General features: G+C 38.7%; 1 protein-coding gene across 3 annotated transcripts in view; it reads right to left on the bottom strand.

Annotated features, from left to right (window-relative positions):
- The window catches only part of dennd1b (DENN/MADD domain containing 1B), a 160089-nt gene that overhangs the window by 22037 nt on the left and 112779 nt on the right, over positions 1–25273 (bottom strand). For 2 of the 3 annotated variants that reach the window (XM_047374222.1, XM_047374223.1), the window contains 6 exons: positions 24640–24765; positions 17436–17537; positions 9671–9761; positions 5976–6016; positions 1308–1343; positions 894–950 (listed from right to left, as the gene is read on the bottom strand). In XM_047374222.1, the coding sequence (XP_047230178.1) occupies positions 894–950; positions 1308–1343; positions 5976–6016; positions 9671–9761; positions 17436–17537; positions 24640–24765 (453 nt within the window). The remainder of the gene's footprint in view (positions 1–893; positions 951–1307; positions 1344–5975; positions 6017–9670; positions 9762–17435; positions 17538–24639; positions 24766–25273) is intronic. The other variant, XM_047374224.1, reaches the window with a different exon arrangement.

The following is a 25273-nucleotide window of genomic DNA, read 5'->3' as shown; positions in this document are numbered from 1 at the left end:
AGAATATGATGACAGTTTACCTGCATTTGTGTATATTGTGCTATAACCAACCTATAGTCAAACAATGGCAGTAAATGAGCAATACATACAAAATGTACAGACCATAGTTAGTATAAGAGGTAAAAATACGGGGACATATGTTAGTGGAATATGTCGTACTGTAGGCGGAAATTACTTTGGATTGTGAGAATTCTTCTCAAGATATTTTGATATGTATAATTTAATGTTTTAAACAATTATTTGCAAAGTTTTAAAGGATAGCATATTTAACAATACACCTTGGAAACATTTTTCTGGGTCTTAGATCCCTGGAGCTGGCAGAAAAATGTCCAGTGTGAGACTCTGAGCAATCACAAATTAATTTCTTCTCTGAACGAACATGAAAATCTGCTTAACTTCAAAATCAAACAGATTTCTGCACCTGTGTTTGCCTCCACCGCTTGTGTTTGTGCGGAACGGAGCGCACGCCTCATGTTCGTCATCAGTGCCCTCTCTTTTCGCTTCCCACTGACAGATCAAACTCCTATTGCCTTATCAAATCCATCAGGCTTATGGAAACATACACCTCGTTACATTAGCTTTGAAGAAATCACAGTCTCACTGATGAAATATGCAGACAATAAAAGAGAAAGAGGGGCTGAGGTTTCGGATGACATGACAGGCCATAGCCAGAGGGGCGCTAGTTAAAAATGTACAGCCCCGAACAAAGCGCTAAGCAGGCTTCAACAGTCATTAAAAGGTCCCTACGTCAGAATCACACACTCCATGTAAAGCAGCCTTCCTGTCTGTTTCTATGAGGGAGGCATGTGTCTGTCCTCATGCCTCGGAATAGAGTTGTGTACATGTTTGTTGGCATTCAGTGCAGAAAGGTGTGAAGGTGCATGCTGACTCACCCTTGCTTTAAGCCTGCCCTTAATGTCCCGAATGCCCCGCTTGGCATGAACCTTGGCCTAGGAAGAGTGAAACACACACACACACACAGATGGATTAATAATCAAAACATGTTGCATTAACATTCTGTTCTGGTTTCGTGTAACATCAAGAAATGCTTTGATCCCTGTGGCAAAAACACGCAGACAAAAGGCTGGATAAGAGAGCCTTGCACACTAACAGGAGGCGATAACATGAAAGGGCACCCTGACCACCTATTACAGCGTATAACACCACAGCCAGTCATAAACAATGCTCTTTAGCACCATTACCAATTATAATCAACATGTTTTTGAAGACATATTATAACATTCAAGAATACAATTTCTTTCTGTGGATTTTTAAAACTTTTGCACTGAAAAAAAAAAACAACTTACCTTTGACACAGCTATGTTGAAAAATGCTCCTCCTCTCTGTGATAGAAAAGAAAAAAAATATTCAGATGCTTAAAGAAAATTAGTTTGTAAATATCAACACACACACAAAAGTAGGCTTACATAGAGGTACAAAAACAGGGATTTTAAAGAATGTTATGGCTTTGATTACTTTTCCTTTGCTAATGACTTTGGCAAAGGTAGGAATAACTATCCCCGCCTTGGCTAATTACCTTTGCTAACGACACAACTGCTTAACTTGCAGTTAATAAACTGACCACTAAACAGAAATATTCACATGTTGTTATATATAAGGTAGTTCACAGTTGATGGTGTAAGCTAAGGGTGTGAAGACACATCTAGCTCATCATAAGAAGCTAAGAGCAATATTGGTTAAACAAGAATGCAACACCACCAGTTATTTAAATTATTTTAATAAAACAAAAATGTTTTGCTTTGTTTTCACAGAGTAAAGGTTTGACAGATTGTTTTACACAATCTGTAATTTGATTACAACATTCCATTCCTGGTTTTGACATATCCATACATTGTCCTTTTGTTTTGCTCGTCTTATTATAACGTGGTTCTAATATTAAAAAGTAAATGCTATATTTTTCTGTTTTTACAAACAGAATAAAGGTTTCATAAATCCCAAATTATATTTGTAAGACGAATCAAATTTCATCATTAGGTCCAGATTTCACCAGTCTAAATATTTTACACTTTGAACCAGAAGTGTACAACGGCCTTCAAGACCCATTAAAAAAACTGTGAAATAGCCCTTTAGTTTAGCATTGTTAGGAAGCAGCGAAGCAGATGCTAATTTTAGTGTTGTTAGCGACTAACGGTTAGCCACAACACACAGTTAGCTTGACTAACAGTTATTTAAAAATCAAGTCTGTCAACACAACAGGGCAATGCAACAATTACTTCCGTTGTTACATCAAATTAAGAGTCTCAAACATAGATACAGGGTTTCAGATTTAGAGCATTGACCCTCATATCCAGAGCTCATAAGTACAGTTTGGATGGAAAAACCAACTGATGCATTCAATTGGTCTCAGAAGTCAGAGTTTGGATCTGGGAGTGACCCCAGATCCGAACTCCGACTCAAAATCTGGTCACACCGCAGTTGGATGTGTTCTACTTCCAGGTCAGAAAACCAGTGGGATTTGATAATTGCGCTGATGCCATTTACTATAGGCAAAACAAGCAACTAACAATCAATTTCTCTCTATTTTGCAGATTAAAACCCTAAAGGAACATGTTCACAAATAGAGGATGCACAGCACTGTGTGCCACTGGTTGACTGAGATACAAACCACCAGTAGAAGTGCTAATAAATAGCTTATGCCTGCAACTTTAAATACTTTCTATATGCTTGGCAGCTATTTTAAACACATGAAGGGGTTGCATGAAGACTTCCAGCGTTCTCATTTAGTAATCTGACTTTAGAGGATGTTTTCCTGTATTTCTGACACTCAGAAGACCCATCATATATGTTGCTTCAGCAGGCAGACTCAACTCAAGGGGAAATATTGTAGTGTATCATGAGATCTCATGCCACAAGATCTCAATACACCTCTAGCCTATGCTAAAGTGAAAACAAACAAAGATATGAGGTTGGAGAACGTTCTTTAAGAATATGGATCAGAGCTCAAATCTTGCAACCATGGTGTTGGCAGCCTGATGTTGTGGGCGTGTTTTTTTTCTCGCAGGCTGAGGGATTTAATTAGGACAGATGTTGAGTTGGGAGAAGAAAAAGGAATTCCTCATGTTAAAATTATACCAGTTATTAATCATGAATGTACTTGTGTATGATGCCGACGATAATCCAAGTAAATCCAGTTTCCTTTGAGTAACTGCTGTGCACAACCCCAGGAAAAAAGGCTGCACATATACAAGGCGCAATGCGAAGGTGACAGGTGAGGGGGTATAAAGGAAATGTGACTGAATATCTACCCTTTTTGTCTTTTGGACTAAATACAACTTGCAATCCTCCAAATGTTGCATTTTATGCCGTAATCTTAACATAAAGCAATCACTTATCTCCATTTATATGATTGTTAGTCACATTACACAACTCTAGATTCTACCTGGTCAAGTTTGCTAGCGTGTGGAGTAGAGAATCTTCCAGTAACAGACACAGTCCACAATTAGGTAAATCAAAACCTGGATAGGCATCAGCTTGCTGCATGAGAGATTAGGTCTATTTCTGGCCTTGGTGAAAAACTTTTACATACATTTTAGGCAAGGGGGGAGTTTTACACCTTAACCGACCAAATTATAGCACCAACAATTATTAAAAGTGGGCTTTGGGAAACTTTTCAAATTGTGCTGAACTGATCTCTGCACCGTTAAAGCCTGCACCCTACCTATTAGTGCATGTATAGAGGAAAATGTCTGCTCTGATGGTTCCCATTCAGCCATCTTAGCCAATAAAGGAGAGTTCATTAACCATTGTCAGCAACATGCAAAAGGTCATGTTACCAAGAAAAATGTTAATTATCCATATATGTTTTCAAGTGACATATTTCAGGGATACTAACTAAACACCAAAAATCTGTTATGGCCTCATTTAGGAGAATGCATTTTAGCATAACTTCAACAGAATCTGAATCTGAAAAATTCAATTTGTAGGATATCTTAAATGTTAAACATACCAGTAAAGTTTCCCTGGGTGACATTTATATCTCTCTATTGGCAGAAATGCATAACAGCGTCCTCACTGTCGAAATGTGTAAAGACAATTACTTCTGCTCTATTATTAGCTTTGAGCAAGCATTATAAATTGAAATGTAATGGGCCACCATGGTTCTACTAATCAAACCAACTTAACACTTTCATGTTCAGGTTTACTGCAGCCAGTAATTGTTGACAGACTAAAGTTTTATTTCACTGTAAATCAGAAACTGCATTGTGTTTTACATTCATCCTCCAAGCTGACCATTAAATTAGTTTGAACCCTGAAATGTGGAAACCTCAGAGGTTCTGACGACTTTATTTGCAGTGTGACAACAGTCAAAAAACAAACAAGAAATGCTGGATTTGAGGGCAGTTAGAAGAGTTGAATCAAGCAAAAACATGCTAAAAAAGCTTCAGTCTCTTGCTTGTTTAGTCTAGGAAGACACTCGTTTTAAACATATTTAACAGTCATCTGCATAAACAGATACCCGCTTTTGAATATGAGGAATTCATAGCCAAAGAACAAGATTTTGGTGCTGAAACACTTGTTTTATTTGAATTAATTGTAGTAATTGTATTGTATTAATTGTAGTTATTGTGGCACTGATAAATTAAGTTTGAGAAAGGTCTTATGAGCAGCAAAATAGCTGGAAAATAGTAGTAATAAGGCACTAATTATCTAGTAAGTGATCAAAATTGGCCAAATTGCCTTTGATAAGCACTGAGGGGTAACAGACAAGTAAAATACTAAAAAATCTAAATGTTAATTTTCCTCCTCCCTTTTTGCCCTTACCCTTTTCAGATTAACGTTAGGCAATATTTCGATTATCATGTTAATAAACATGACAATCGAAAGGGAGCATATCCACAGTACACTTTGCTTTTTAAAAATCAACTTAATATGATGCACAACATCCTTATAAATAAGCAATACTGTTACTAATAAAATCATTAATTCATCAATTATTTTGAAATTATTTTGAAAATTCATGCAAACTTCTGCAGTGCTCAGTCATATTGTACCAACAACAGAAAAGGGTGCTGACTAACTAATATATCTTTGATAAACTACGCAATTCACAGCATTTAGGAGGTTTTTATTTAAAAGAAGTCTAAAAGAGAAATGGAAGGGAATGTACGTGATTAATTCATCCTTTGAGCTTGGCAGGCTGACATTATGGTGCCCGATCTGTTTCTCTCTGTGCCTTTCTTCTTTTCTCTTAGAGTTGCTGGTTTCTTATGTGTTTGGTCTTTAGTGTAAGCACAAAACGCAGACTAAACGGCCAAACAGAGTAAATGGCAGACAGTGTTTCAGAAGTTGGCAGAGGGAGAGGAGGAGAGGGGCCGAGGTGAAGGCTTCTCTTATAGATCCCTGTCAGTCAGGAAACGTGAACTTTAACAAACCTTTGAAGAGCACTCTAGAGAACAAATTCAGCCTTAGCTGACGGCGTGGGGAGATAGGGAGGGTGAGGGAGAGTAAGGGAAGGGGAGAAATCGGGGGGGAGGGGTGACAGAGATGAATAGGGGGAGAGAGATAAAGACAGATAGATAAGGTAAGGAAAAGATATGAGGGAAGGGCCCGAAAGAGATGAAGGAGGAAGAGATGTATGTTCTTGGGCTGGTTCAGCGGAGGAACGCCTGTGTTTGCTGCCAGATCAACATGTCATGTCGGAGGACGTCTTGTCACGTCAAATCGCTTCTGTCTTCCTCCCTGTCTGTATCCAGTGTCCTGCTACACGCGCCGCTACACACACACACACACACACACACACACACACACACACACACACACACACACACACACACACTACACTCCAGCTGGATCTGTACGTTCAGGCAACCCCTTCATTCCAAAGGCAACAGCAAGACTTCAAACACTGAGCTGTGTCAATCAGCCCTTCAATTAAATATAAGTCAAGAATAAAAATGAGACACATGGAACCCAGCGAGAAAAGCTGGATGTTATTTAGGACGTGGTGTAAATACCTTCACAGTGTGCATCCATTGCTGATAAGACCTTGAATTACCTGAGGAGATGTGAGAAAACCAGAAGATATAAATTAATCACTGCGTCCTCAGAAGCTTAGTGTTTTCAGGATGATTCAAAACTGATTAACAATTATGAGCCACAAAGTCATAACCAGGAAAACACATTCTTGAACAATTCATTTTACACACTTGTTTTGCGGCATCTTAAATCAAACTACTATTTTAAAAGGCTTTACGCTTTAATTTAAAACAGATGCCCACAATTTAACTGGATGACTCACAGTGCTGTGGAAAAATATTTGGCCCTTACATTTTTATTCTTTTTAAGTTTTCTTTGTCACATTTAAATACTTCAGATCATTAAGACCCAACATCAGCAAAAGTAAATAAAACATGCAGTTTTCAAATAATGATTGCATTTATTAAAGATGTCATAAAGTGTGGTTTTTGGAGTAGGAGTGGAGTGCAGACAGGAACATGGTATGATTTATAAAACAAACAAACAAACAAAAAAATATTTTAAAAAGGCAGCAAAAAGAACATAAAGCGGAGCACAAGCAGGAAAACCGGCAGGACATGGGAGCATAAAGGAAACAGTCAGGCACCTGGAAGGTAACAGGGTACATGGAAGTGGAAAGCGGAAGAATCCAGCAGTGAACTATGAGAAATCAGGAGCTTAAATTTTGAGGCAGGGGTGGAGAATGACAAAAGAACTAGATGATCTAATCAGAGAATAATGTGGAGCAGCTTAGGCAGAAGGTAAGGAAATAACTCCAAATGTAAAAAGAACAGAACACAAGAATAAACTAAGACACTAAACACAAAAGGAACAAAAAAGACAACACTTTTCTAACAATAATGAGCACAGGGAAATGAACTGAATGGACAATACCTTCACATCATAATAAAAAAAAAAAAAGAAAAATCAAGAAATTATTAAAACACAAAAACAACAGAAAACCAGAACCCAAACACCCATGGATCGTGACAGCAAAATAAACTACCCAAACCAAACAGGCTCTTTGTGTAAGTAGTTGCCCCTAAATTTAAAAACATCCATTAAGAGCTAGTGGCAACTGGGAATAAGTCCTTCACATCAGTGTGGAGGGTTTCTGGCCCACTTCTCTATGCAGAATTGTTTTAATTCGGCCACATTTGAGTTTTCTGAGCATGAAAAGCCAGATTAAGCAACCTTATTAAGTCTGCACTTCGCCATCCCTAAAACCTACATTTGTTACTTTTTTAAGCCATTTGTTTTGCAGTGGATTCTGGGGCGTTATTATTAGTAATATCCTTCCCACCTGAAGCAGAAGCTTCCACTTTTTCTCCATAATGGCAATCACTGTGATTAACTGGAGTGCCAACGCCTTAGAAATACCTTTATTATCCTGTGTAGATTGATAGATGTCAGTGACTTATCTGTGTTTGAATTCCTGTAGTTTGGGGAACGATGTATTGCTTTTTGTGATCTTTTAGCCTACTTCATGTTGGCAGAAAGGTTCTATGTAAATGACTTCTTAAATATGGAGGTCTGGCAGTAACCAGATCTAAGTTTGGCTGGTGAAACTGCATTCACCCATGATTTAACAAGGGGAGGGAGTTATATTTTCACATAGGACCTGCTTTGTTGTGATTTTTCTTTTCTACTTTAATAAGGGTAATCATCATTTGTAACAGTGTTTTTGTATTGTATTGGATGATCTGAAACGTATAAGTGTGACAGAAAAACAAAACAGAAGGATTTTTTAAGGGGAGAAATACATTTTCACAGCTGTGTACAGCAAGTTTTTGTATTTGGGAGTTAAAACTTAACACAATAATGAGTCAGAATCTTTTAAGGTTTTAGGTCTCCTTGATATTACCAAACCATGGGGTTGTGGTGCTTTGCTCAGCCTTCACAGCATCTGAGTTCAGTTACTTTTAGTGCACACCTTTAGTTTTGTATTTAGGAAGCAAAAAGAAAAGTTTCATTCAAACATTTCCAGACTTACTGAACAGGAGGAACACAACTGTAGCATTATGGAGTTAAATATTGACAGAAAAGATCAATAAAAACTTGGGATAGGATTTTCTCTTAAATCTCTTTTTTTAAAAGTTTTTTTAAGAGGTTTTTGAGATGAAATTTTTATTCTGAATTCAAACAGGAATCTCAAAGGGCACTGTGAAATGTTTGATTTCCGTTATCAGATGCATTTTTCATTCCTTCCCGGAAATTTTATTGGTGTTGTCTTTTTTATGTTCCTAAGAAATTTTAGAAAATAAATCAAATTACAGATGATAGTATGAGGATTTGTTAGAATTAAAACTGATAAACCCCACAGTTTTTGATGAACTTATGCTGTAAGCTTAACAATGTTCTTTGTTTAGAAAAATCCTGAATGTTTTGAAGCCTCTCTCATATCTATCTCTTAAAAATAATTTGACACTAAATGATGGATATATATCAATTAAAAGTATGTTTTTATGTAGTTTGTTTTGCACTGTGCAGTAGTTGGCCACAAGGTCGTCTAATTATTAGCTTAATTAATTAGAGAATAGGGCCAACTCCCCCTGCTGTGTCAGTAACTCTGATGGGAGGGAATCTTCAGAGGAGGCATGACACCTGCAAAGCGTAGCATGATATTCGGTACGATTATTATTATTATTGGGTATGTATGTTAGGTACATATATTTCTTAGCAGTGGTGCCAATGTGTGCTATAAGTGGCACGACGCTGATTTAACTAGAAATGAAATGACATATGTTCCAGTATTATATGCGTTGAGAGATGACGCAGGAGTGTTATTCACTCAAAGCCACCTATCATCGCACACCTCAGAAACACAAGGTAGATTATGCAGTACAAGTGCATCTCAATAAATTACAATATCATTGAAAAGTTAATCAATTTCAATAATTCAATTCGAAAAGTGGAATTCTGTGAAAAGTGAATTATTATAGAGTGACATATTTGTGGTCATCTTGATGATTATGACTTACAGCTAATGAAAACACCAAATTAGTTTTTGTTGTTATGTAAGATATTATCTTTCTTAGAATTGAACCGAATCAGAACTTTACACGACACGTTGGCACACAGACGATGCTTGTCTTTATCAACAGTCTGTGAAAGTTAAAAACACACTTAACACCAGTTTTTTAAAGTTGCTACTTGAAATGAATTTCAAGGGACAGGGGTAGACGCTGGTGGAATGTAATTCGGCCTATCCACCAGCTCCTTGTGACTTCAAATGATGGGACAAGAGGACACTCAAGATCATCCTCAGATTAAAAGATACAATCGCTGGATCACTTCAACTTCTTCGTCTTTCCCAAAAAGAATTAAATAAAAATAAAAAGATAAACTGAGACGTTTGTGGTGGAAATAAAATTGGACAAAGTTTTATTGTTTTTAATTAAGTCACTTATAAGGGGTATTTTTATTTTCAAACTGAATTCACCTTTGCGGTTTTGAGTTGGAGCAATCTTACAAAAAAACATCCAGAGTTATATGTGAGATTTATTTTATGATGTTTGCAGCTCATAATGCTTTCTCAAGCATCATAGCAGAACTATTTAAGCTTTATTAGGTAAAAAATGTCACCCCCCCCCCACAGCCCCTGTAAATCTGTTCTTATTCTTCTGTTTACTGTCTTTCACATGAACAATAAATGTAAGAAATACATACGGTTAATCTTATTGACACTACTCACTTCCACAGAAGCCCCCCTCTGTGATCTCTTCTTCAAACACGTCGGAGAAGCCACGGCCTGCGTTTAATTTGGCCAGTCGTCCGTCGATGAACTGCAACCGTAAATTACAACATGCTTATTAAAGTGCATGGGGGGGCGGCACACTCACATATACACAGATTTAAAACACTTCAGCTGCAGAGGGGTGTTATTACTCCTACCTGACGGAAACTACATCCAGAGATTAGGTGGGTTTGCAGGTAATAGGGATTTGTTAATTTGGAGCAGATGAGGGATTAGAGCTGCAGACTAAATTCTGCACACTGTCTGAGACATGAGGAAGTTTCATTTCCTCCCTTTGTAACACAGAGCCCACTAAACTCCATGTCATAAATCAGCAGTTAACGGCCAAGACAGCTGCTCGTTTCATTAGCGCGGTGACAGAAAGCACATTAAAATGCTGCTCAAGCATCAACAAATAAACAATAGTAATAAAACACAAGACTCAATGAGAAAAATGAATAGTGCATTTTTCAGATAAAAAATAGATACGTTAGCTTGCTAGGATTCTGCAGAGAGAAAGAGAGATTAAAGGAGGAAAACAGCATAGTACAGTCAAAATAGTTACAAACAGATCAAAGGCTTTTTTGAAGCATTTTGGACCATTTAAAAGAATCTGCTGCCACACTATGAGCCGCTTACAGTGTTGCTAGTGTGACAACTGTATTATAACATGTCAAAGCTAGATTTTTAAAACAAATACAGTGTTTTAAAAAGCACATATTAAATGGTTAGAAACAAGAAAAAATCTATATATTTCTATAAAACAATCTTAGAATTTACTATTTTAACTGAGCCCCAGTTGAGCCCAAGTTTCCCATTATTGATAGGGTCTAAATATTTCTGCATACTAATTAAGATCTGTAGAAAAGGCTCCGGGAAATTAGTTAATAGCTTGTGTAGCATTTTCTAAACTCAAAGTGTTGTCCTTTAAAACAGAAAAGTTCATTTTTAGAAGTTATATATATTTTAATGGGAACATCTGTAACTCTTTGGAACCTTTGGCAGAAATATTTTCAGTTTCAGCTATTTTTTGTGTGTAAGCAGGTGGAAAATCGGTTAATCTGCAATTTTATTATCAAAATAATTAGCATTTACATATAAAATCCATCTGTTTAAAAAAAAAAAAACTTTTTTACTGATAACACCGTTAATTAGTGAGTTCCACCTTCAACCTTCCAAACCTTATTTTAACTTTTTTAATAACAACAAATGGTATTATATTCTTTTAAGGACAAACTTGACAGCAACATATTGTTAGACCACTTTTTTTTTTTTTTTTTAATGCAGCAATCCCCTTGCGTTAGGACGTCTGCAGTGTAACACCAGTACAGGCTGTTCCCGGGTGCACGTCCTCGGGGACAGCCTGCTAACTAGCCACCGACACGGCCACCCGCTCCTCTGGTCAAGAGAGCTGGAAACTCATCATTAGGTCATTTTAATGAGAGGTGAGACTGCAGATTCCATCGGCTGCTACGCTGCATGGCTGGCCCAATTAGCAGAGATAATCAACCTAAATCATCACCTAGCCCAAGCCTTTACTTAAACACCCTGCACCCCCACCCTGTACCCCGGCCAGATTACCTGCCTCGCTGTGGGCCTTAATTGGACATTACTCAACAATGGCAGGCTGTGATCACAAACATGCAAACCAACACCAAAAAAACCTCCTGTTACATCTGCATGCACAGTGGCAAACGCACACACACACACACACACACACACACACACACACACACACACACACACACACACAAACACACACACACACACACACCCACACCAACAAAAGGATAGTGGGTCATTTTCTCTGTTTTAAGAGAAAAAAACATTAACATTTTTAATACTGAGATCTAATTGGGGTCAGATTTTATTAAGACAAAATACAGATGATTGTAGAAGACTGCACAGGTTTTAAACCCGTATTTTGTCATCTAACAAGCAGAAACTTCAATGCATCTTTTAAGGATTTTAATAGGCCAACACAACATTCTGCTCACAACAATTTGTAAATGTTCAAATAAAAGTCTGAAAAGCATGACATGTGTTTCAGCCACCACCCCCTCCTATTAATGCCCTATTTACCCAGCCAGCCAGATTATTGGACCGTAGTTCACTTCTTCCATCTTTCTTTCCTTTTGTCGGATGATGGATTGAACATTGGCATTGAAGTCGGGTTCAACAACTATTGAGTCCTATCGAGCCTGGCTGGCTTGTGGGACTTCTGAGGCAGCTGACAGGCACTGTGACGCCAAGTACTCCACGGCCTGGGCACTTGCAGAGGCAAAAACTGGAAGGAATTAGGTGAGGCCATGGAAAACGACTACTGGCTTGAGGAGGGGGAAGCAGTGCTTTGCCAACACTGTTTACAGTGGGGGTGGGGAGCTGCTGACCTCAACAGGGGACATTATTGGGCGGTGGAACGAGTACCTCAACACTGCTGACATGCCTTCCCTGGTGTAAGCAGAGACCGGGGACTCTGAGCTGGACTTGTTCATCACCCAGGCCAAAGACGTCTAGGTGGTTAAAAAACTCCATGGTGGCAAGTCTTCTGGGATGGATGGGACCCACTCTGAGTACCTCAGTTCTCTGCATGTTGTGGGGCTGTTGTGTCTAACGAGACTGTTCAATGTCGTGTGGCGGTTGGGGACAGTGCCTTTGGATTGGCAAACCAGGGTGGTTCCAATTACAAGGGAAACACACTGTTCAGCTTCCCCGGGAAGGCCTATGCCAGTGTGTTTACAGAGGAGAATTCAGCCGACAGTCCAACATTGGCTTCAGGAGGAGCAGTTTAGTTTTTGTCCTGGCCCTGGAACAGCTCCACACCCTTCGAAGGGTGCACAAGGGTTTATGGGAGTTTGCCCAACTGCTACGGCATTTGACCGTGTCCCTCGCAGAGTCCTGTAGGGTGTGCTCCAGGAGTATGGAGTCGGGGGCCCTTTATCAGGGCCATTAGGTTCAATGCCCACATGTTCAGTAGCTTGGTATATTGCTCTACAAACTAACTCTCCTTTAAAGTTCCCCACAACTTGATCCCTGACCTATCTGCTGGGTTCCTTGGTCTTCATGATGCTGGTTGTTCTCTAATGTCCTCTATCAAACCCTTGAGGCCTTCTGAAAACAGTTGGATTTTTACTGACATTAAATTACACACAAGTATGACTAAGGCTATAATGGTATGAACCTCATGTCATATCGCTGATCCTCAAGCTTCTGTCTCGGTTTGTTTAGACTCTAGTTTGCATAGCCAGAAATTAGGCTAAGACTCGACAGGGGTGCATTTACATAGACATGAACATAAAACCTAAACTAAAAACCACTCCTTATTAGAAGAGTCCCCATGAGTAAAGACAAAAATTAAGGAGTAAGATGCAGCTGTTGACACTGCTTGATATGTTAGGAAAGCTGTCAATCAAGCATACAAAGAAAACAAATTCTCAAAATCTCATGAGACATGTATGGAAACGTTTGAAATAAACTATACTGTACTGAAATCTATTTAGTGGTGCATCATGCTTGTTAACTGTGTACGTTATGGAAGAAATGCATTAAGAGATCCAAGATTTATGTAAAATTTGGCTTTGCTATTTTAAGCACCTCTTTCCATAACTGCCTTGGCAATTCTGCTCATATACACCAAAAATTGAATAAATATACATATATAAGACTACTGGCAGTAAACCATCTGGGTACAAGTGCCCCTTCAGGCTCTTGCAACAAGAAGAAACGGGTTCATTTACTCTATCTCTGTTTGCATAATATCCACATGACAATCGAAGTGTGCTTAAGAGTCTGAGCAAGTGCAGGAGCTGAAGACGGTTGATACGAAGCAGGTTAATGTTGACAGATGTTCCCCCGCATTCTTTCTGAAGATTTCTCCCACTTGTTCTGTACTGAACAAAGATGGACTGCTTGACCGAGTGGAAAAAGAAAAAAAAAGTCAGAGTGTGCAAGTAGGTGAATATGTGACATTTTAAGAAGCATGTGGCCTCTATGTGTGTGTATTTTAGGATTAGTTTAATGCCTGTTACCTGGAAGAAAAAATCTTTTTTTATGTTTTGGGCTCTGGTTGTTTTTTTAAACGCAGCACTCCAATATGGTCCTTTTTAATTATTTTGTTTTTAACATTATATATACTCAACACATTAGTAATTTAATTTAATCTTATTCCCCAAAAAATAATTATATGCCCAGGTATATTGCAATGAAAGATATTAGTTGTCAAATTTGTCATGTAAAAATACAAACTCCTTCAGTCCACTAAGCAATAACTCCCTAATTAATCATGTTACTCAAATCATAATCAGCTTTATTCGCCAAGTTTGTTCACACAAACAAGGAATTTGACTTCGGTTCCACTATGCTCTCAATGAAGACATATTTAAAAACAGATATACAAAAAGGGAAATAAAAATAAAATTTTTTATTTTCTCCAGTATGAGAAAATGAATGACGAGACTGCTACTTTCAGCTCTTAATGGGAACAAAACCGGCAATGTAATAGGGGGGGAAATACTCACAATCAATCAAAAAAGTACATGTAGAAAAGCAATTTCCTGCTAAGATATGGCAACACCTTCAACTCGGGTAACACTTCAGAGGTATTCACATGTGGTTTAGACTGTGTTTAATGTGAACTAAAGTCAAGCGAGTCCAAGAACATGGTTTAAATTTTTAAAGTTTAATTAGTGAAGTTAAGAGTATAAAATCCCACACTTTGGCTTTTGTTTTAAAAATATATAAATAATTTACAGCAGTGAATTAGATTTTATACAAGCCAAACCTGATGAGTTTCAGGAGCCAAGTGTAAAATTGGCAATTTTTACCCCTCTGTCAGCATCCCACAGAGAACTAAAGTGTAGAGTCATCACTTCTGTTAGAGGAGGTAAATTATTTAAACAATAAGACAAATATATATATGTGGTAAAAGCAAGTTTGATAATAAACTGTCTTTGGAGTCAAGCCCGCTGAAACGTATGATGATGACGTATGTATGCAGTCTAGTAGTCTGTGGCTTTTGGTGGCGGTACACATATAATGGATTGCTTTCTTGACAAAAACAGACCTTTCTAACGGGAATTGCCACATTGATGAGTGGCTGTTAATTGGCCACACAGAAAAAGGATGTAGAAAGCACTTCTGCTACAAAGATAAACAACAACCACAAAGTTTAAAGCATGGCTAGGACTAGTAGCTTGAGTAAGGAGTAACAGCCAGACCAGCTGAACCATCAAAGTTCACTGTATCTTCATGCATGTCACAGTTATAGAAAATCAGCAATTAGTTACTCTCTGTACAGAACATCAATTGATCTCTATGTATTGGAACTATATCTAACTGTATCATCCCCATAAATATAAAATTACATTCCTATTAATCTTATTATTAGTATTTAACTGTGACTTTCCATGTTTAAGTGTGGCGTTTCAGTATAAAATATCCGCTGATGTCAGCAGATCACCTTAAATCAATAATCCCTCTCTTTAAACATTAGTCTTTATGTATAATCTATAAGTTTATCCAGAATAAATCCCGACACCATTCACTCTGTCCCCGAGCTAAACGTGGGAGAGAACATTTGACTGCAGATGCATTGACCACATGAAGACTGAAGTGGCTTTTTAAGGCTAAACAAAATCTTATTGTGGGAAAATTAACTCCAGGCTGTCTCAGAGTTTCTGTGTCCTAGTAAGAATGTTTTGACAACTACAATACTGTAGTGCAGTTTTACGTTAACAAGTAAAACATGGACTAATTATGTGAAGAAAAGTGACTTGAACAACCACTGCATGGCTCCCAAACATAGTCAGGTGACATTTATTTAGAGAACAGGAAATGCTGATGTCTGCATCAAAGTAACAATGCTGGCCAGAACAGGAGCAGAAATTACATTTTCTATGTGAATGTTGGCAGAATTTCAGTGTTCACAATAATAATAGTTTATATCACAAATGATCATTTACCACTGTGTGGACTTACAGCAGGATTCGCCTGCCTCAAAACACTTCTAAATCCCAGTAGGGTGTCTGTTTTTTTAGGTCTCCAAGCTACTGCACTTAGACAACAGGGAAACTGATTTCGTAGTCCTCACTGTATAAATCACCAGTTAAATCCTCACAGACTTTGTAACCACTAGATTTAATCCTGGGTGGCAATTTTGCTGTACACTAATGGCTGAGCTCGGTGTATCAAAGGAAAAATAAACCCTCTTCAGCAACTTATCCCTGAGTTTTTTCTTTTTACCTATGTCTTGATTTTAAAATTTGACATCAGTCACAATTTTGTCAATGTGTACATCATGTGTCTTCAAACAGGATGACACGAAACCTTGGCTAAAACATAACAGAAGTTGGCATAAAAGTATTCAGAAAGAAACTACTGAGCAAAAGTACATCTTCATTCCCACAGCGTGTACCTATCAATATAAAAATTAATGTGTGCATGTGTGTGGCCTTGCAAGAGAAGCACTCCATGTGTATTTTTGAGCGGATGTGGGTCATGGTCAGAGCATCGCTCGGGCAAAACTACTGGCCCCGCTCACTTTAGCAGAAAGAGGAGTGGAGCAGATAAGCTCACCCCATCCCCTGTGCTCGAGAGGGGGAGGACGAGGAGATAAGGACCTGTTTCCCAATGCTACCGCTTGAGGAGGCAGCCGGCGCAGAGGAGGCTTTGAACTGATGCTCGCTATCTGGTCTGCCTGGGAAAATTATGAACAGAGTGTCCAGAGAAACAAAAGGCTGATTGAGGGCTGCTGTGCTGTACTCTCTGGAAAAAAAAAAAAAAAAAATCACACAACTATCATGGGTCAGAGAGCACAAAGAGGTGAGGGAAAAAGAACGAGAGGAAAGCCAGAGGTGTCTTTCCTCTCGTTCTGGCTCCGCTAACTTCAGCATTACTGAAGAGACTTGGAGGGAAAACATATTAAGTTTACATGAGGGATTTTTTTTTGCTTGTTGTTAACCGAATCCACACATGAATAGGATACCTGCTTAAACAGACAGACACTGGGCACAAAATTACCAAATTACCACAAAGGAGAAACTATATTAATTTGGGGGTGAATTTCTGAGGAGCAAGTTACAGTCTGGCAAGATAATATTTTTGCTTTAGAGAAAGCACAAACATGTTAAGGGCAGAATGCAAACTTGTTATGGTTCTGTACAGTCAGTGGACTCTCCAGCCCTAATTTATCACCGTTTTGTTTGCACTGAAGATAAAACTGAATAAACAGTGAAACATTTAAATCTGAGCACGGAGATAATGACTGTAAACAGTTTGAAAGGGTCAGTAACCGTCCCTAATCCGGGCTTTGCTCTTCTAAATTCCTCCTCACTGTGAACAACTGAACTGTCAAGATACTAACCGCCGACAGTTTGCTGAGAGACAGCATCCATCTGTAACAATCACTTCCCAACGTACTGAAATCTGCTTAAGCGTCCTAACTAAAGTGTAGTTGCTGGAAGGCGACTAAATAATTCCTTTGTCATTTTTTATTTTATTACTTGTTTTTTGCATCAGGCATGCTACACCAATTCATTAATGCACAAGTATGTGTGAAAGCAGAGGATCATGAGCAGGAATGATGAAAAATCTGCCTTTTCTATACTGAGAATTGCAAAGTCAAACAGAAATCCAGCTTAACTCCAACATTTTCCATTTTTTTAAAGACTGCACCAAAGAGGACAGTGCTAGTTATAGAGAGACAAACATGCACAGCTGTTTGTACCTGTTTAAAGAGCTGCAGGTTGACAGCCATGGACAGGAAGTTCTTCATGGTGCTCGAGCGATGGTTGACAAAACTCTCCTCACAGAATGTGATTGGTTCCCCCTGCAGAGTACAGAGCGACATTATATTAAACAATACAGTTAAATTAACCGGATTTTTCACATCTGTAGGTTTCTTGATATAAATATTTTTAAAAAGCATTAGAAGTACTGGTCCTTCTCAAAATATTAGCATATTGTGATAAAGTTCATTATTTTCCATAATGTCATGATGAAAATTTTACATTCATATATTTTAGATTCATTGCACACTAACTGAAATATTTCAGGTCTTTTATTGTCTTAATACGGATGATTTTGGCATACAGCTCATGAAAACCCAAAATTCCTATCTCACAAAATTAGCATATTATTAAAAGGGTCTCTAAACGAGCTATGAACCTAATCATCTGAATCAATGAGTTAACTCTAAACACCTGCAAAAGATTCCTGAGGCCTTTAAAACTCCCAGCCTGGTTCATCACTCAAAACCCCAATCATGGGTAAGACTGCCGACCTGACTGCTGTCCAGAAGGCCACTATTGACACCCTCAAGCAAGAGGGTAAGACACAGAAAGAAATTTCTGTACGAATAGGCTGTTCCCAGAGTGCTGTATCAAGGCACCTCAGTGGGAAGTCTGTGGGAAGGAAAAAGTGTGGCAGAAAACGCTGCACAACGAGAAGAGGTGACCCTGAGGAAGATTGTGGAGAAGGGCCGATTCCAGACCTTGGGGGACCTGCGGAAGCAGTGGACTGAGTCTGGAGTAGAAACATCCAGAGCCACCGTGCACAGGCGTGTGCAGGAAATGGGCTACAGGTGCCACATTCCCCAGACCTGGGCTACAGAGAAGCAGCACTGGACTGTTGCTCAGTGGTCCAAAGTACTTTTTTCGGATGAAAGCAAATTCTGCATGTCATTCGGAAATCAAGGTGCCAGAGTCTGGAGGAAGACTGGGGAGAAGGAAATGCCAAAATGCCAGAAGTCCAGTGTCAAGTACCCACAGTCAGTGATGGTCTGGAGTGCCGTGTCAGCTGCTGGTGTTGGTCCACTGTGTTTTATCAAGGGCAGGGTCAATGCAGCTAGCTATCAGGAGATTTTGGAGCACTTCATGCTTCCATCTGCTGAAAAGCTTTATGGAGATGAAGATTTCATTTTTCAGCACGACCTGGCACCTGCTCACAGTGCCAAAACCACTGGTAAATGGTTTACTGACCATGGTATCACTGTGCTCAATTGGCCTGCCAACTCTCCTGACCTGAACCCCATAGAGAATCTGTGGGATATTGTGAAGAGAACGTTGAGAGACTCAAGACCCAACACTCTGGATGAGCTAAAGGCCACTATCGAAGCATCCTGGGCCTCCATAAGACCTCAGCAGTGCCACAGGCTGATTGCCTCCATGCCACGCCGCATTGAAGCAGTCATTTCTGCAAAAGGATTCCCGACCAAGTATTGAGTGCATAACTGTACATGATTATTTGAAGGTTGATGTTTTTTGTATTAAAAACACTTTTCTTTTATTGGTCGGATAAAATATGCTAATTTTGTGAGATAGGAATTTTGGGTTTTCATGAGCTGTATGCTTAAATCATCCGTATTAAGACAATAAAAGACCTGAAATATTTCAGTTAGTGTGCAATGAATCTAAAATATATGAATGTTAAATTTTCATCACGACATTATGGAAAATAATTAACTTTATCACAATATGCTAATATTTTGAGAAGGACCTGTATATGTGCTTGTCAAAAGGAACTGGGGTCCTAAAGCAAAAATTTTTTCAAATAAAGTACCATGCAAACTTCTTCATTCCTATTTTAATTTGTCACTTTATCTGCAGTCCGGACCTGTCCTGTTTTGTGGATGAGCCAAACCACACTGAGATGGATGAAGACAGGACAGATTGAATGATGGCAGTGTTGTTCTAGCTCATGGCAGATTGGATGGAGAGTGTCTGTGAACCTAACACAGATTCCCGTTTGGATAAGGGTTTGGACTTTGACTAGGACATTCCAACGCATTAATATGCTTTGATCTAAACCATTCCATTGCAACTCTGGCTGCATGTTTGGGAGTTGTTGTCCTGGTGAATCTCAGTCCTAGTCTCACGTTTTTGGCAGCCTACATCAATTTTTTTCAGGATTGTTTGTATTTAGCCATATTGTGCTTGCTATCAAGAACTAACTTTTCATAGTAGAGCGTACCAATTTCCTACATTTCTGGTGATAAATTCCTACATTTCCCAAACTTTCTGCCATGGCATCATCGGAAGATGAGAAAGAGCTAATTTGCCGTTTAGCTTTGGAAAAAAGTTTCAGATAAGGCCGTTAAACCAGACTAGGGATGAAAGAGGGTAAATCACCCGTCAGTCCAGCACAGAGAGTGGCAGTGATACTGCGTGTTCTCACCACTGGTTGCCCAGAGCAGTATGTCACATATAAAACAGTTCCATGGGAAGACGTTTTCCTGCAGAGAAGTTTGTTGTGGGACTCAGAGTATGTGGTCGTAAAATCTGAGCTTTGCGCAGACGTGTCTGTCGGTACATCAAGTACGCCCAACTCTGTGGGCACCTTTAGTTTTCCATTACTCACATAAAACATAAATTCCTCTGGGTCTCATTCAGAGATGGATTTTTTTCTTGCCAGTGTTGCATAAAGGCGAGGATTGTGGCGTGCAAAGGTAATACTTGTCCTGGTAACAGATTCTTCTACAAAAGCGGTGGGTCCCTGCAGTTCCCCCAGAGTTACTCTGGGTTTTGGCTGCTTCCCTGAATAATGATATTCATGTCCAGTTTAGACTGTCTGTGGCTTTAGTAGGTTTGTAGTCATGCCATGCTGTTTGTTCACTAATGTTTCCGACAAACCTATGATGCCTTTACAGAACAGCTGTATTTATACTGAGATTAAACAACACACAATGTTTTTTATTCACAAACTGGGAGGTTTCTAATGGCAGTTGATTGCAATGGATTTTATTAAGGGGTATCAAAGTATAGAAATGCATGATACACTTAATGTGTATATGTAAAAAGAAATATTTTCCTTCTATTTCACATTTATACACCACTTTGCACAGATAAAATTACATTAAGGTTTGTGTTTGCAACATGACAGTGTGTTTAGGTGGTATGAGTAGTTTTGCAAGGCTTTGTGTTTCAGCTTCACAGCATTAAGATAAAATGTAGAAGGTCTATAAGAATTTCAACTGATTTCTTCATTAGTGAGAAAAAAAAACAAGTAAAAAACTCACTTAATACTGAAACAGGAAGGAAATTGGAAGAAAAACAGGAGTTTAAGTTTTTAAAAGAAATAAATAACAGCCTCCTTTCAACCATTTCCCCTGGCAGCGCACACGTGAGCTACACTGGACCAGATGACAGTGTCCCACTAAACTTCCCAGTCCTCCGTATAAACAGATTATCACATTATTACTATTTCTTACATCACGTCTGTCGGCCTGTGAGCTATAGACACGGAGGATGACAACAGAAGCACTCCGGGCCAATCACACGCTGCCCCCCAGTCATTCCCAGTTCATGTTTTCTCATAATTAACATAACTCTCACATATTTCAACGATGCTCTAAATTCTAAAACAATGAGCTTTGTCTGTTCAAGGCTATGAGCACAATGTGGCTCACTGAAACAACTGAACAACAGTGGAGAATAACCTCATTTTTAAGGATGGGAGAATGATACCAAGGGCCCAAATTACTTCACAACAATACAGCTCCAGTTACATCACCAAAAGTTTTAAAAGCAGAAAGAAGGTTTTACAACCACAAGGGTGTAACACTTGTGGGAGGGGTGTCCTAACTTTTTTCTTAAAATACCCATCTTTGGTTTAGTGAATAAAAGCTTCATTTTAACGTTTAAATGCAATTAAATCTATTTTTTACTGAGATAAATAAAAAACATATATTAGACATCAATATGTAAACATTGGAAAGACCTGAATATGCAATAGTGTGTCCTAATTATTTTCATGACTGTATTTCAGATCTACATGCCACTGGCTGACACCTGAGGTCCTCAGTTGAAGCTTTTCTGGCCATACCAGTTAAGACTGGGAACTAAAGGAGGTCAAACTGTTGCCACTTCTTTAAAATGTTTAAAATGATGAGATCACTCTGGAAAGTTCACTTTGTCTTTTAATTTGCCTTAAGATTAATACAAATTATTGTAATGGATATTTTGATTTTAATGATCTCATATTTGATTATTATGAATTAAAATGTATTTTATTTCATCTGCAGCTTGAATGTGTTCCTTGTTTTTTTATGTGTTTTTGAGATGCAAGGTCTGATTTTGAAAAGGTCTTTTCTATGCCCTTACACTGAAAATCTATCTATCTATCATTAGGCGCATAATTATACATACCCCTGGCAGATTTAGGTTTAGAGTAATATTTTAGTTTAACCAACATGTTTCTTCTGTCTTGAACTGATATTCATGTTTCGGAATGGCCAAGGAAGAAGGGAACTTTTATATGATAGAGAAAATCTGCAAAAGATTGGGGTGATGACAAGGAGGCCTTCCGGCCTTAAAGGCTTGAAGCTCAATGCAAAAGATAAATTATCATTAATACCAGTAGAAAAGCTGATCAGCAGAGATTAGAAAGCTTTGATTGCTGTAAGGCCAATAAAGATTTTCTCACTGACAATTGAGAAGGAAATAAACTTTATTTTATGCCATTTTTTTTTTTTTTTTTATGTAACATTTGTTTTTCAAAACAGATACTCCTCTTACATTGTTTTATTTTCTTTTGAGATATTTTCAGTCATTTCAAACTTTGTGATTGAATTAAAACAGTTTTAAATCTAAATCTACTAAGGGTCAAATCATTTTGAGCTTAAATTTAACTTCATTTTTACTATGAATTTGTAATCCATGAGAGGAGTAAGTATGATGTGACACAGAGGCCATTCCCTTTAGCTGAATCTTGAAAATGCCATTAAAGTGAGGAAGATGTGTGTTGGTCTTAAGTCACCAAACAGCCACAGATAAAAAAGGTCCTCATCTAGATTTGCCTGTTTTTAGAGTGAGAAAATAATTACAATTCTTAAAAAACAGCAATTGTGAAAAACAAGGCAGAACGAGGAGTTCAGTTCACCTTGTTAGTGAAATCAAGCACTTTCGTTCCAGTTTAAAACTGTTTTGCTGCAATAAAAGATGAGATTTCTCAAAGTTTTTTTTAACAAATCTTAAACAAGGGTGACAACATAAAGAGGGTGCTGACCATTTTCTCACAGCTCCCGTCTTGTTTTACCTGTCTGAACCGATTATTGCACAGCTTGTTCAAACTTTAACTAAGACTGAACCCTAATGGCGGAGCTGGCTAAAACTAATTTCATTAGATATTTCAGGTTGCTTTAACAGAAAAACCTTTTTTCTGAGCTGGTGAGAAACACATGGTGGAAGAACGTCGAGCTCAAACTGATGGCGTAAGAAATACCCGAGTAATCAGCTGATTGCCTTTCAGCTCATTATCAGCCTCCAGTTTTGTTTCATTTACAGCTCAGCAAGACTCCCACAAAGCCTCCACACCCCTCCTTCTGTTGAGGCATATGGGTCTGTGAACCGCTCAGCACAACTCAGCTCTTTCCAGGAAGTTCTTTTCTTCAGCTCAGAACAATAAGCAGCACGGTGATATTCAACAAATACTACAGGAAATTATGAGTAACTTCATTAAACTGGATGCTCTGTTTAGGTTTCAACATGTATGTTAAATCTGAGGCTTTTATGCAGACCTTGTCTACAAGCAAACACTGAGCGTGAGCGAACTGAGAAATTACTGCTAACACACAAACAGGCTGCATCTCCGCGCTCGTGTCAGAGGGGAGGCAGTTTGTTCGTGTACTGTCTGTATACAGAGAAAAAGAGAGACAGCATCAATAATGTAGCATCTTGACTCCGGGAGTCCGCAAAGTCCAATTAATCTCAAAGCCACAGGAACAAAGGCTTCGCTATTTGACAAACAGGACATGGTGTAGTTTGCTCTGCTCCGACTTAGACTTGATAAGCAGAGAATCTCTAGAAAAGAAATGTTAGGGGGGCTTAGTAAAGGAGAGTTAAACACCAAAGGTGGCTAAAAGGGATCTTCAAAGGGAACGTCCTGACTCCTTTCAGCTCCTCTGACATTTCACTGCTTCAGACAAGCCCACCTTAGCTCTGCTCTCCGTCTGAAAACACACCTCTTACCCTCAGTCAAAACTGCCACAGTCTTAACAGACACAAGTGAAGTTCGACTCACTTCACTTCAGCTAAGACTGCTACCATGTCCTGCAGAGAAAATCAGCAATATTCATTTCTATGAAAATTTCTGCTTGTGAATATGAATTCATATTACATGCTCAAGGTAAAATTTTTCTTTAAATAAAGTATAGCAGCCTCTAAATGTGAGTCAAAATACGCTCAGATTTCAGTTGGGTTGAGGCCTTTTTCACATTCAAAAATCAGGAATATGTCTAACTAATCTGGCTCAATATGACTTGCAAATGTATCATAGATTATAAATATTAAAAATCAAGTTTGTACATATAAAAGATGACACATTTATATTCCCTATATATTGTCCTAAAGCACTCGGTAATGGCTTGTTTCACTTAAAAAGTAGACTAGCTTGGTATCTCATTCATAAACTGCAAAAACATGGACTATATAAAAAAAATCCTATATCTGAGTATCACACTGACATCGCAGGGGCTGTGTTTTCAGGTTCACGTATTCATTCATCCTTTGTTTCACATCAGACACACCTGGAGCGTTTGTTGCCAAAACGGCCAATCTTGGTCACATGTAATCAATCACATAGGGGTCATCAACGACGGTAAGTACAGAATAGGATTTTGTCCTGGCATGTATCCTAAACAACTGGTTAAACGCTCTAACAACATGTTCCTGTGTGAGGTAGCAAGATAAATGTGGGTCCACATTCAGCCTTGTTTATCACAGTAGTTTAAAACCTTTTAATTATTGCTTTGACTGTAGATTTGGGTGGGTTTAGGGCCAGTAACTATTTTCTTGCACCCATGATGAAAATGATGAAACTTGTTCACATGCATATTTAAAGCATTTCATATCAGATAATCACACTGAAATAATTACAAATAGAGTTGGAAAAAATTATTTGATAACTGTAAGTAAATAACGATGCAAGGCCCTTACAGGTCTATATCTGAGGGCATCTCTGTACGATCCGAACAGAGCGGCCTGCGCTCTCAGGAAGGCCATCGCCACCCCACTTCCTGTTGCCGTGGACTGCTTCTTCAGCTTGCTCTTCAGAGTGGACACCTGGTGGAAAACATGGAAGAAGGGCAGGGGTTGGAAATGATAAAGACAGGGATCAGGGAAGGAGGGAGACATAAAAGGGTAAAAGTTAAATTATCACCTCTGAAATTGGCAGAGGAAACAGCTAGCCCATTCTGGGTGTGAAGTATCACATTTGCAGGTCATCTCAAAAAAGGGGTAAAAAAGAACGAGAGACGCTTCAGCCTTTCACCGAGCCTATCTGTTGTGCTGCTGCGAGCACCTGCTGCTTTGCTAATTGAGCAGCACATGGGGGGCGTTGGGAGAGAGAGTACAGACGAGAGGAAATAGAAACTCACATCTTTGCTCTACCTCTTTCAGCCCTTCTTCCCCCGCCATCACCTTCTTTCTCCTTTCATTTCTGCCTCCATGTCTCAACTCTCCTGTTCCTTCTATCCAGACCTGCTGTTCTCCCGCCCCTCTTGGCTCTCCTGGACTCCCTCTAGAAAGAGATTCTTGACATAAAACGTCTTTAATTATTTCCCCCCCTCTC

Source organism: Girardinichthys multiradiatus, chromosome 9 (genome assembly GCF_021462225.1).
Source record: "Girardinichthys multiradiatus isolate DD_20200921_A chromosome 9, DD_fGirMul_XY1, whole genome shotgun sequence".
Lineage (NCBI taxonomy): Eukaryota > Metazoa > Chordata > Actinopteri > Cyprinodontiformes > Goodeidae > Girardinichthys > Girardinichthys multiradiatus.
Note: the sequence above shows the minus strand (reverse complement) of the source record. Positions and strands in the feature narration are given on the sequence as shown.